Consider the following 13,303-nt stretch of genomic DNA (forward strand, 5'->3'; position numbering starts at 1 on the left):
CTGTGATTCCAAGGATGCGTTCTGGTGAGGCCGGCCAGTATATCTAGGACAGCAATCCAGCGGGATATCCACCCTCTCGACGAGTCACTTCCGATGAGCTCGGAAGTCATGACTGCCGTACTCTTGGTATCCCACTCTTTTCTATCTGACCCCGTATCTCGTATCTCCTATTTCATCTCTCCTATACAATATTGCGATCTCCATCCGTTGCTCCAAGCAAAGTTTACTGTCGACCTCCTAGACCAAACACATCGACGATTTCTCTGTCCTACGGGAGATTGCCATGCCGGCCAATCCTCGAGCAGATGACCATGTCGTTCGCGGTGATCTACTGCAGATTGAGTTTCCGCATAGTCAGGGAGAGTTGCAACTCCGTCAAGCTCCACCGAGCGAGCCGAAAAATGCTACGGGTTTCACAGTCTCCGGAGTCAAAGGCAAAGGATTGCGCTGGGAGATGGAGGATAAAGTCTACTTTACGAATCCTCAACGCCGGGCGGGAATGTACGACGGATACAGGAACATTTCAGCGAGGACGATGTTCGAGCCTTTCACTGTACGTCGTCTTGGATTCAAAACCATACAGTAAGATGTCAAGCAGCGGACTGAGTTATGGTAATACCTCCGTATCAGCTGTCCAAGATATGTCACATTGCCGCCTCGTTCGCGTCCGAAAAGAAGATGGCCAGGTGATCGATGCTATTGACCTTGGTATCCTCTATCGGGACTTGCGGTGGAAAGTAGGCGAGGGAGAAAGGACAACCAGAGTCGCAGCCGCATTAAAGCTCTGCGATCGCTCTATCGCAGAACTCGTTAGTAAATTTAGCGGTGCATGGCCGAAAGGAAATCGTAGCGGGACCGCAGTTGAAGACCCGTGTCTGTTCTCCGGACGACTGCCACTCGTAAACTTCTACTCGTTAGGCACAGTCTTAATCGACGGTACTACGTTACTGTTCACTAGTAGGGGTTACAGTATCGTGTTCAGTCTACACTTGGAGGATGTAAGGGACAATGCTGAAGATGATGTTGAAGATGCACGTGTACTACTCAATCTCGGATCTAACGGACGCTTAGTTTCTCAGCTTGTTGATCTCAGTTTGTTGAAGAATCTTCACCACGAAAACTTAGGCAACATTCCTCCAGCGAAGTCTTCCCAGCCGTTGCTCGGGAAAGCAACGATATCGCAATCGTCGGCATTACACTGTCATCATCCCACCCTTAAGCCAGCAACACTCTGGACCCGCTCCGCTATAACTATACTACCACGACGAGCAGTGCGAACAAAAGAGAATCCTCGTTGCATGAACCCGTATGCGTCATCCCTACGAAACCGTCGAATCGTTAATGCGCACCCGCACACATCTCTCGCTGCAACTTGCCCTTTACAACCTCTGCGAGTCCCGCATTCCTACAGAGAATTAGCATAGCTTCCAAGTGGGACGGAGGAAGAACGTACTTATCGTCGGCTATCTGCCCGTTAAAGTAGTCATCAGGCAACGACCCGCAGCTCTCGAACGATCACACGCGCGCGACCGCAGCCTCAAAGAGTCGAACATATAGAAGTGGCGACGGCGCAACGTACGCAGCAAGAGTACGCAGCATTAGTGCAAGAGCTAGAGCAGAAGCTAGAGCAAGAGCATGTCAATGGTAGTGAGATTCGTCGCCGCGACGTCCAGACTTCAGACATGGATATGGAGGCAGACTGGGCGCGAAGGAAGCTACTACATTGCTAGCAGCGATGGTAGAGGTTATGAGACGGAGTTATGGGAAGAAATAAGGCACCATTCGCCACAACGATATCGTGCTCTCGATAGTGAATGTATAAAGAGTTTCCTGGCCTCTGATTGTTAATACAATTTCCTCCCAGCCTCCAACACGCAAGACACTGAGGCAAAAGGTACAAGCTGCTCACAGCCGATGGATCCAACTAATACGATGAATTGGAGCTATTAAAACACCTCATTCTGCCCGCTGGTCTTGACAATATTAACTGTCGAAGCGGTGTTGGAAGTGGAAGCATTGTCGAATCTCGAGATCCTGAACGGACGTTACCTTGTTGTCCTGTCGCAGCCACTGCCGTTACTTGGACCTACTGTTGAAGTGACTGTAAAAGAGCTTCTGCGATCATTGGGACAAGATTAAAGCCGAATGTCGATGTAGAACGACCTAGAAGGTCTTTGCACGCGGGTAGTACTGCAACACATTCGTGCACTTACGACTTGAGCACTTCGATGTCTCTTATTCTACGTGCCCGAGTCGCCTCCAAAGCGTCTTGAAGTTCGAAGTGCAAAAAGACTTTTGCCTTCTCACAACCGCCGGCATGGTAACAGTTCGATTCTGATGGATCTTAACAGCATACTCACAGGCTGCCTTCAGCGCCTGGTACCTGCCCTGAGGACGTTCGGCCGCGCTGTAACAAACTGACGGATATCTCCTCGCCAGCGGCGCTCACCACTATCGCGGCCATCCTTCCACCTGCCGCAATATGGCCCTCCTTCGATTCCCGCAGAACCGTTTTGGCCCGCCGCAGCAACGCTACAGCCTAGCCTAGCACAATTGTAGGACTGGAGTGAAGCACAGCACGCATATCTTTGACATAAGAAGTTGGCGATGGCAGTGGCAGAAGGTGCACATCTTCGTACTTAGGAAATGCGTACCGAGGGAACAGAAGACTCCTCCATGGCCCAAGATACCTGTCATAGCCTTGCACACGACGGTCATCGTCAATGAGGTCGGTCTTTCTTACGAAATACATCGGCTGCCAAGAGGAAGAATTGCTCGCATACGAGGCCACGGCGTGATGCAGTCGATAGATTAATCTGCGAAGTATTCCAGACATCTAAACGACAATCGGGCTCGGCTTCGGCGCTTAGTAATTGTAATGCCTCTTAACTCTTAGCTTCCTAGCATAAGCTGCATCTTAGTTAACTACAGGCACGACTATAGTAGCTACCGGAGCTCTCCTAGCGAGAACTTAGCTAATCTATAGCTATGCATTTAGGGAGAGTAACTCCTTAAGACTATTCGTAAAGGTAGCTCGAAGAAGTCTACTAATAAGGAGAGCTGCGGTATTAGAGTAGTAGGAATATCTAGATACGTACTTAATTCGGGCGCTTACTCTCCCTAAGTCTTCTTCTACTCTATTTAAATCTTTAACCTATCTATCGGATTCTATATCTCGACATTATTGCTACTAAAATCTTAACTAAGGAGATACCTAGATATCGCATCCGATTAGATCGTCTCGTTTATGCTATTAAGTCTAGAGTTACTATTAACGCCGGCGAGGGACTCCTCCTTACGTAACTTTTGCACCTAGCGTATAGGCTGTATATAGCGTTATCTAGGCGAAGTTTTGCAAACCTCCTACTCCTATAAGGCATTGCCGAGAGTAGCAGCGCTAACATAGGGGAGGCATATAGAGAGCTGTAGAAAGCTCTAATGTTGTATTGTGTACCAATCGCAAGGCGAGGAGCCGAGGGAATGCGGCTGGAGGTGGTGTGGGACATGATTTGAGCTGGTTGACCCCAGTCCAGCATTGCGTTTGGAATCCGTTTGTGGTTGAGACGCTCGGCGTGTGGCTGCTCTAGAGGTCGTAGTCTCGGCCGGATCAAGTTTCGTGGAAGGATCACCGGCCCTCCAGCCTCCCGCCTTATGGGAGAAGAGACTTGTACCTTGTGAATAGTCCATACATCTGGGGGCATATGGACGGCGAACCATAATTGATCGGCATGTGCCAACGGACGATCCGTGTAGCTGGCCACCCCAAACACCATCAAGTATGCGTAGCTGACAGTATCTGGATCGATCTTCGGTTGCTGAGTGTCTAGCACGAGGTTGCTCAGCAGATGTGGTATGGCCGGCCTAGTCTCCAACTCAGCAATTGTCTTATGCACCTCTTCTCTGGTCTGGACCGTCTGGTCAGGCTCACACATTTTCCTCCGGGAATTTTCGATGAGGTAGGGGTGATGATCTGGGAACCAAATCTGACATGCTTCAGAAACACGGCCAGATGTGCGGCCAGGCGACCAGTGCATGATGCGGCGATTCACGATTGGGATGGACGGTGTAGGCGCTGTGGTCGCTGGCCGATGGAGGTGGAGGGTGTCGATGCGACAAGTGGTCCGATCGGAGCGACGTCTAGAGAGAGTGGATGAAGAAGGAGGAGGAGAGAGAGAAGACATGATCTTTCTCCTCCTCATAAGGGCGGACGCAGCAGCTCGGACGCATTGGACTGAGACATTGAAACTGGTGTGTGCGCCTTAGTATGGTCGGGACTTCTTGCACACTCCTCGTCTTGATGTTGTCAAGTCTTGTCAAGTATTGAGTCGTCATCGGGTGTATGAGAGTGTTGAGAGTGCAATGGGATGCGGAAGATCTCTTGTCGACGACGCGAGACCCGATGACTATAACCACCACAAGCATCATCTAGAGGAAAAACACCCACTATCCGAAACCGAGTCCCAGGAGCAAGACCAACGACACCAGAGTGAGTCGACGGCTTGGGCGCTGCATTTGGTCAGAGGACGAAAGTCGTCGATGATCGTGGCTTGGATCCGCGACGTTGGTGGAGAACGGAGCCAGACTGTCGTAGACTCAGGGCAGAAAGATTCGGGCCAAGGACATGGAGAAATCGTGTTGCTCTGTATGCGGACGCATGTGAGATCTCACATCACACCACAGACTCTGGAAAATCTCTTCCACCAGAATGTGGTACTCCGAGAAGCGGGCAGCAGAATCAAGATCGCATAGGAGGCTTCTTGGATGAAAAGGAAGGAGGCCTTAACGTAGAAGCACATTACATATATGAACCACTCTCGGCAGCTTCATCTTAGTGTTAAGCTTGGGCAAGGAGAACAAAGCGCACACATCGGCAAACGCACGGCTGGCGGAGGAGCCCCGTGTAAGGGCGCCTTGCCTTTCAGATTCATCTGTGCAGTCGCCGGTCGGTGCTGGCTGAAGGACCGGGTCTCGAGAAATCGCAATGCCCGACTTCAATGACATTCTGGCACGATGAAACTATCGGCCACTTATTACCGCAACAACCTCGAAGGATCCGGAAGGCTCGCCTGCTTCCTTCCCATCCGCGACACCTATACGAACCTTAATGAGATGGATCTCTAGGAGCGACAGAGTACGACACTGAATGATCTGCTCAACCTGTCTTCCTCGATTATGTGTACATGTCCCAGCCTCTGCCATTAGGGTCCAGCTGAAAATGGTATTGCGGTAGTCTCGGTTGATTAAAAGGGACGTTGTGATTTGTACGAGGAGGTGGTGGTGACGACCGCCGCCGGCGCCGTTGACCTGTGGACTTAATGACACTCGCTGGTAGTGGTGATGTCCGATGAAGATTTTCGGCGCGGCCTTTCTCCTTCCCCTTCTTTCTCACACTCTCGCCCGGTCGTCCGACCTAGTCTTCGACTTGTCTCGACTTGTCTCCACTGTCCCGTTCCCTTTAGGCATCTCGGTATTCTTCTTCATTCTGTCTTCCTCTGGTTTGGACAACCGCTTCCTACAGCTGCCGTGGGAAGCCGTCAATAGCAAACCACTGCCTCCATCCACCTTTCCTGTCCGTCCATTGCGCTCTCCTCGCATCTCCACGGGTCGACGCAGAATCCAAGAAGCGGTCGGCGCCGACTTCCTTAATGCCTCCACCACCAGCCGAGACTTTCGCCGCCTCGACGACACTCCTAGTCGACGACACTCGGACTCAACGACACTCGCACTCGACGACACTGGGTCGCAAGGGCAAGAGGAAGAGGAAGAGGAAGAGGAAGAGGAAGAGGAAGAGGAAGAGCAAGAGCAAGAGCAAGAAACTCGTCGCCGAGCACCCAATACCTCGTGCACTGGGAAGGATACCCGCGATCAGTCGCCTTCCGACCGCCACCATGCTGGGTGCTAGACGAGACTCGTCACGCAGGACAAATTCTCGTTGTCTGCAACCTGAAAGGCTGCACTTCACTGTGTCGGAGGTCTGTGGTATGCGCTTGCACACCCTGCTCTCACAAGTCGCTTGGGCCGTGTGTAATTATCGCTGCACCTACGCCGGTTAACTATTGGAGCAACGCTGGGCTGCTTCCGTACGTGGTCATTGTTCTGGAGGTGGATTCTGGTATGTCTGATTATAGATATGGCTGAGTCGTCGGATGAGGTGCGCTCGAGTCGCCCTCGAATACCGACACCAACAGTTCAAGAAATTCTGACTCTGCGTTGGTCAACTGCTTCACACCGGATATAGCATTCATCTCGGTGAACATTGGAGCCCGACCGACTTTCTGTTCAAGAGTATCGAGCTCCAAGCACAAGAAGCTGCAGCACCCTCGTATACCAGCACCGCCAAACTACGATTCATCAATCTCCTCCCTCCCTCTCCCACTGCCGTCTCCGCCACCGCCTCACCGATTAACATCACGTACGATCGCCCGCAGATATCACATCGCCATGTCTATTAAGCCGCGATGGGTTTCTTGCCTGAACGACTGCGACAATGCGGAGGGGGAACTCTCCCCGACGGCGTTCTGGACAGCGGAAGAAGAAGAGCCGCGGCTGTGGTCATGGAGAAGCATATGTGGTCTTGGAATCGGTCTGGTACCAGAGGAGCCGCTTAACCCTGCGGAGAACATAGTGTCTTTGCCGGAAGTGACTTTGCTCATCACAGTCTTTAACGGGCGCTTCTCCTGCTTCGTGCAGTTATGGCACTGCACTACCCTCATCAGTTGGCGTGAGCCAGATGCTACGGGCATGTAATTGTCATTCGCCGCTTTCGGCTCGATTCTCCCATCTTCACCGTCCGGCACAAACATCACATCCACGTCAACCCATCTCCGCGGAAGTACTCGAAAGGTCTGCTGGATGGAGGAACAATGGTCTGTCTTAGCACATGAGCTGAATCAAAATGGCGACGAACAAAAAGACGACGGAGTGGGTTGGGAAGCGCCATGGACTTAATGGACCAGGACCTGCTAAACTCCCCGAAAGGTCTGCTGGATGGCCGAACAATGGTCTGCCTACGGCGGTTACGCAGTGTCGAGGCCATCAGCGGTGGTCGATCCAAGGTTCGTCATGGCCGCACCGCCAACAGATGGAGGTGAAGCAATGCACTGGAGACCAAGATGGGTAATGGATGGCAGTAGCGTTCTGCCAGGCGATATGTGTTGCAATTCCTGCTCTTGGCCGCCCGACTCTGTTTACTCAACTTTGAGAAGGGAGTGACTTTGCGCTTCCAATGAAGCTCCAGGTACATTGCTGGAAACGGCAATGCCATCGCACGGGACTCGACAGGGTGGCGTTCGAGCCTTCGGTGGTGTATCTTCTCATCTCATTCCTTGCCTTCTCCGTCATTCGCCTTCTTTAGAGCACTTTCCTCTAACATCACTTTGCTTCACCCTTTCGACTGATTCGACCTTCAGTCTTGCCTGGCTGATCGCACGACACCTCCCCACTACGAGACCTTCCTTCCACCGCCAATGATGGCAATCGGTCTTTGGGCCTCTTCAACGGACAAACCTTTAACGAGAAAACGATCTCGCTGGATACCCATCAGCCGAATGTGGGTAAGCCGAGCAAGGTCAAAGACAAACTCGCCAAGTTGACCTCCTGGTATGGATTCCATTAGAGCCGACTGCGAAATCTTTCGGCGGACATGCCTGATCTTTTGAGAAAGGCACGGCGGTAAGGCCGGTCTTCAGGAAAGTGAGCCTGACTTCCACACGCCCACGCAACGGACATCCAGTTTAAACCACCTGCATCTTCTTGCCTTCCTGGATCTCACTTCACTTCCTCATTTCACCGACTCTCAGTCCCTCACCAACACCTCAGCGGGTACGCTCAGCACAGCAATCCACATGCAGTCGTCACAGCAGGACAAGATCAGTTGTTTGAAGGCACGAGTCGGTGTCCTGGAGGAAGTAATCGAGCAAATGAAGGCTCGCATTGTTGATCTACAGAAACGAGGCCACAACATGAGTATCGTCGAAACATCCCGGCATTTGGAGGTCTCACCCAGAACCTCGAACAATCTGCTAACACGTTCTTTGCGGCAGCCTTTCGGCTTCTCTCGCAACGGCAATCTGCCATCTTCCTCCACTGGACAGCAACATAACCAATCCTCCGACACCGTACAAGGCGGCATGACGTCGCACGACCAATCCTCCTACACGGTACAAGACGACTCCACCTCGCATGACCAATCTTCCGACACAGTCCAAGGCCACTGCACCTTGCATGACCAATCCTCCGACACAACACAAGGCGACTCCACTTTGCATGAGCGCTCTCTCTTCGTCCACACCTCCTTAGGTCCATGGCTCTATGCGCGGGTGGTCCAGAGTTAACACATGCTGCTAGCGGATGGGAGGAGCAGCAGTCCGCTTCGTGAGAACTGAAGCTTAACATAATGCAGCCGAACCGGAAGAGTGCAGAAATGGGCAGTTGGGCGGGAGCATCTAGCCTGCTACACGAACATGGCTTTCTGAACGGAACGAAACAGAATTAGTTGGCAGTTTGCAGTCAACGTCGGAATATGGGTTGTACGTCACCTGGGCAGTGGACGTTTATAACCAATATCTGCGACTTTAAGCTTCCTGCCCGGTGACAAATGTGTCTCGTTACTACATCACAGCTGTGCCTTTTGTCTAAGCACCTGACAGTGAGCTGCACTGGAATGATCTCACCTTCTTGGTCGTCGTTGACAACTTGTCGGACAGAAGCGCTGGCATCTCTTATACAGCGGATGAATTCTTGTCTACCTCCAACGACTCCGCCTACAAGATGTTCTTCTCCGTCTTCAACAAGTTTGGCTGCGTCAAAGCACCGCATTGGAGAAGCACCACGACCTGGAGGTGGAAATCGCTCTGCCGCTGGATACCTTTGCCCTTGCCGTTGGTTGGTATCTCGATCTCCGCCGCCGCAATGCGAATGGAATCAATCAAGAACCTCAGCATCCTCAAGCATAACGCAACAGTACCAGCACCGATTCCCGCAGGACCAATGTCGACCTCAGCATCCTCGGCGATACTGCCAAGTCAGTACGTACTATCAGCCAGTGTCAAGCATACGCCTCGGAGAGTCTTCGGGAGACAATGATCAAGGGACGGGGCGCATGTCTTTCCGGAGTGGTGTGGATCGTGAAAATGCCGTGGAGGTCAGCCGTCTAGTCGTTTGTGCTGCAGCGTGTTCCCAGTGACCCGTCAACCGGTCGTGCTCGTTCACCACCTCCTGTATCGCCCAGGCCGTAGATATAGGAATCGCCAACAAAGTAGCATTCCCCAGCTGCAATTGACCACAGACCCGGCCCGAAACAGCTCATTCCCACTGCTTGCCGCGGTAGCACCCCAGAGGTAATGCTCGATGCATTGGGCCACATTGACCGGATGTACCACGCCAACCACTTCCACCTCGCTCAGCACTCTCCCTCTCGCATCTTCCAGCGGCTCACCACAGATCCGTGATCAATGATTCTGTGCACGCCGCGTACGCTTTGAGATAGCTGTGGTCTCAACACCGATAGCCACCTCGTCACCGCCGCCCGTTTCTCCGCAGCCTCCGCATACTCCGGATCCGCCGTACTGAGCTGCCGTGCGCAACTTTCAGCTTGTTACTTCTCGAACTCCTGCTTCCTCTTGGCCTCTCTCTCTTACGCCCTCTCTCCCGTTCTCTCGCTCTCTCGCTCTCGCTCTCCCCCTCTCTCTTGTCTTCCACATCCTGCAAACACGTGTCTCAGCCGACTGCTCGCGTGGACGTGTCTGTGGTCGGGCGCTTGGCATTGCATTCCTCGAGTGGCCGACTTCTGTTCCTCCTGTCATGTCCATCGCGGAGTCCGAAGCGGTTGTCATCACAATCGTGATGATTTTATCAGTCGCTGCTCTGGCTGCTTTCTAGGAGTGTGCTCGGGGGTGGAATATCGCTCATCGTAGCTCGCAGGCGGTTTGAAGAGATGTCGCCAAATGCGCAAAAGATGGGCAAGTCGCCGGTGGAACGAGTGAAGATTGCGATCATGGCGCAGAGGTCCCAGAGAATTCGAGTCCTGGCGGAAGTCATGATCGCTTTTGTAGCAGCGCAAGTGTCGCGGAAGGTGTGGTGCTTGAAAGACTCGCTTGCTACCAGTGCTGCTATGGGCAGCGTGGCTGGGAATGGGCTGAATGGTGCCTATTTGATCACACAATTCATTGCCGAGCACTCGGCTCCGTGCAGCAGGGCGGTCGCCTTTGACTCTGGCTCCTGATTCAGCTCATCGTTCCCGTGCATTTGACTCGTTGTTGCTTCGCGCGGGAATGAGGCTGACCTTGCAACGTAAGCTCAGCGTGCACAGGTGTTCCACAGTCGCTGCGTCCATGCGTAGAGCGCCCAGTGCTGACCTGAATTAGAGGTCCTCTTCGTCGAGCTCAGCGTGGCGTACTTGCTACTTGAGATCGGGTGTGGATCGTACAGAGGCCTCGCACCAACAGGCTGCAGCAGGTCTTGGTTCTGCCGAGGGTAGTGATTGACGGTATAGGCCTTTTTTTCCTCCGCACAGTCGCGGCAGGTCCATCGACCTTGCGACATACGCCGACCGTCGTAGTACCAGGCTTCAGGTTGTAGACAAGACACCCCGCCAGTACAGGATCGTCGCTGAGATTGACCAAATGAGGCATCGGCGTCGTCAGGCTCACGAATCCCTCCTCGATGCTGATCCCGAACTCCTCTAAAGCAGCCTCTCGTTCTTTGTGGATCTTCTCCGTTGTGCTGAGTTTCTCCTCCCAAGTCTGGTTAAGATCGGTGTACAGATTCTCGGACTGCGCGAGCTGCTCAGCAATCTCCGCCTTCGAGACCTTCTCGATCGTTCCGTCGGCTTGGCTTCTATCGGTGAGAGACTTAACGCTCCGTCCACCTGCAAAGGCACCCTCCGGGACGACCGCGGTCCCTTGACGACAAAGCCGAAAGCAATGACAAGGGAGACGAATATGGGAAGAGGGAAATCGAGCAGGGTCCGCATTACACAGGAATATTCCCGTGCCCGGCTTAGGCCAGGCGCTGAATCACCGGAGGCCGCACTCGGAGTACAAGCGAGTTGCGCCGAGCAAAGACGATAGTGAGAGGTCCAGTCGTGCTAGCCTGTATACGGCGTCGATTCTGGGCGACCCACGTTCATCTTCAAGCATGTCCATTGTCATCACATCGGAGCCAACGAGAACAAAGAATCAGCCGCGCAGATTAAACGAGGGAGCCAAGTGATGGATACAATGCGTCGGATCTGGACTGCGCGACGTAGGAACACCACACCGCCATCTACCTAATAGGTGAGCTGGTGCCCAGCATGCTCAGCCAGCTCGCATCTGCTTAGACCGATCAGCCACTCTGCGCAAGCTGGCCTAGAAAGGTGCCGAGGGCGAGAAGGAGAAGTAGAAGGCGGACGATGACGACGATAGTGGAATACCAGATCCAGTGGAGGGCGAGAACTCGAGATGAGCTTTTTGGTGTTTTCTGACTGCCCATGTCTTTGGACGCTTTCGGGGGAGAAGCGAGTAATGATCGCAAGGTTCATACGCTGGAGCAGGTCCCAAATAGCAGTGAAAGAGATGTCGGCTTTTTGGTTTCGGGAGTGTTGAAGGTGCTGAAGGTGCTGGAGGAGAATGTGCAGGGCTGAGCAAAGGAGAGTGTGCTGGGCTGAGTGAAATAGCTTGGGATGGGACTGGGCTGAATAAATGAGTGTGTGATAGGTTGAATAAAAAGCGCAGATCGAGGTAGTCTTGCATTCTTCATCCGTAGCAACTCGAAAGAAGATACAAATCGAAGTCTAAGCCGCGACAGCACTCCAGTCCGCGGTGGAACTCCGACCGAAGGTAGAAGATTCGAGCGGTGCAATCTCGACACGACATGGATCCAGCAGCACCAACATTATTATTAGTGTGGAGCACTACTGGCAAGTTCATCCAGAAGCAGGTTGTTCAGCACACCCAGCTCAATCATCCATGGGATCGCAGGCTGTCGAAATGTATGATCCTCCAAAGCAATCAAGAAGGACCGTCGGGCAATCTGGCGGAAACTGGACCACCTCGCTTGCACACATGGCATTCTACCTCAGCTGTCCGGAGGTCCCCTGCTGCTGAGGCACGCCACCGATGAAGAAAAGTGTTATAGTACACACCATCTCGCTATTGACTTCCATGCCGGCACCAGGCTAGACAACGAGAGACCGATCGCATCGATGACTCCGGCGGGATTGCTCGGAGTGAGTGTGAGAGGTGCAATGTCTGCGCCGCGATTACTTTGCTTGTTGCCAAAAGAGACGAGAAAAGCAGAGACCGGCCCGTGACATTCCCGACCTGTCTCGCGGTAGATGACAATACCATCGATGAAGATCATGAGCGGCATCGAGCAAACCCTCGAGCCCTGAGGACTCAGCCCGCCGTTTGCTGGCGAGGCCATAACTTGTCTTCGAGCTGTTCGCGGCCGAAGTGCACAATCTCAAGCTCTCCGTAGATAGAATTGGTCTTGGAGATCGGTCCCATCTCTTCATTGCGTCCAATGATCCAACGGACAAAGAAGTCGGTTTATTCGGGTGAGCGAGGGTTGGGACCATTCGCACTGCCATAGGCGAGTATATATCGACTGGGTCCGACATTTTCATCCTCCACGCGGACAAGGACTTCGTTCCCGGCTTGCAGACCTCCTGGGACATCCGCTTTATCGACCAGTCGCTGAATCTTAACAAACACAAGACAACGCTCGCCGGCGTGCTTACGAACCGTACGCTGATCGTGTACAGGAGCCAAGAATCGACCGAGATGCATTACACCGGTACGGCACTTGCAGTGGTAGTCGCGGCATCGGAAGTGGATGATGTCGGATAGGGAGATCGAACCGCCGATATAACCTCGATGATCGCTGTTTTGGCTGTCACCCAGCTTCTGGCCTGTGACCTCAGCAGCAGCCTTGTTATGTGCCCTCTGTATCATAGCGGCGGCTTCAGCCCGTTTCTCGGCCATCTCTTGTGCCCTGGTCTGCTTCTTCTGTTCTGTTGCGCTGGCACGAGTAGGACGGTGCGGCGCTGCGCTTGATACGGATAGAGTCGATGACGAGGAGATGAACGCCGGAGAGGTAGATGCTAAGGAAGTCACTGCAAGAGGTGCGTATATTGACGTTTTTGTAGATGCTGTAGGCGTTGCAAGTGGGCGCTGCAAGTGGACACTTCGGTGGTCCGGCGACGTGGATGGCGTACTCGGAGACAATGTAACGCAAATATTTGAGTGCCACACTCTGCCGTGCCAGATCTGCTCCGGCTTATTGACCAGCTTGAAAATCTTTTTCCGCAGGGTCGTCAGTC

The 13,303-nt window shown here is 53.0% G+C and overlaps 5 protein-coding genes across 5 annotated transcripts; 2 read left to right on the forward strand and 3 right to left on the reverse strand.

Moving 5' to 3' along the window:
- Window positions 1–283: 283 nt before the first annotated feature.
- On the forward strand, window positions 284–690 carry MYCGRDRAFT_97990 (uncharacterized protein; the record flags this gene model as incomplete). Its single annotated transcript, XM_003846985.1, has 2 exons — window positions 284–553; window positions 631–690. 2 exons carry the CDS (start codon window positions 284–286, stop codon window positions 688–690), a joined length of 330 nt encoding a protein of 109 aa, XP_003847033.1.
- Window positions 691–3,231: 2,541 nt separating this feature from the next.
- On the reverse strand, window positions 3,232–4,034 carry MYCGRDRAFT_97991 (uncharacterized protein; the record flags this gene model as incomplete). Its single annotated transcript, XM_003846989.1, has 2 exons — window positions 3,232–3,250; window positions 3,403–4,034. The coding sequence occupies 2 exons, from the start codon at window positions 4,032–4,034 to the stop codon at window positions 3,232–3,234; spliced, it is 651 nt and encodes a 216-aa protein (XP_003847037.1).
- Window positions 4,035–5,645: 1,611 nt separating this feature from the next.
- MYCGRDRAFT_97992 (uncharacterized protein) lies at window positions 5,646–6,747 on the forward strand (the record flags this gene model as incomplete). The annotated part of the gene is made up of 3 exons (XM_003846986.1): window positions 5,646–5,972; window positions 6,129–6,151; window positions 6,429–6,747. The coding sequence occupies 3 exons, from the start codon at window positions 5,646–5,648 to the stop codon at window positions 6,745–6,747; spliced, it is 669 nt and encodes a 222-aa protein (XP_003847034.1).
- A 3,806-nt stretch (window positions 6,748–10,553) lies between these two features.
- On the reverse strand, window positions 10,554–10,775 carry MYCGRDRAFT_31191 (uncharacterized protein; the record flags this gene model as incomplete). Its single annotated transcript, XM_003846988.1, has 1 exon — window positions 10,554–10,775. A coding segment is annotated over one exon (222 nt), but the record flags the coding sequence as incomplete, so codon positions are not given.
- A 1,755-nt stretch (window positions 10,776–12,530) lies between these two features.
- Window positions 12,531–12,965, reverse strand: MYCGRDRAFT_97994 (uncharacterized protein; the record flags this gene model as incomplete). The annotated part of the gene is made up of 1 exon (XM_003846987.1): window positions 12,531–12,965. The coding sequence occupies one exon, from the start codon at window positions 12,963–12,965 to the stop codon at window positions 12,531–12,533; it is 435 nt and encodes a 144-aa protein (XP_003847035.1).
- Window positions 12,966–13,303: the final 338 nt, after the last annotated feature.

This window comes from Zymoseptoria tritici, chromosome 19, assembly GCF_000219625.1.
Source record: "Zymoseptoria tritici IPO323 chromosome 19, whole genome shotgun sequence".
Taxonomy (NCBI): Eukaryota; Fungi; Ascomycota; class Dothideomycetes; order Mycosphaerellales; family Mycosphaerellaceae; genus Zymoseptoria; species Zymoseptoria tritici.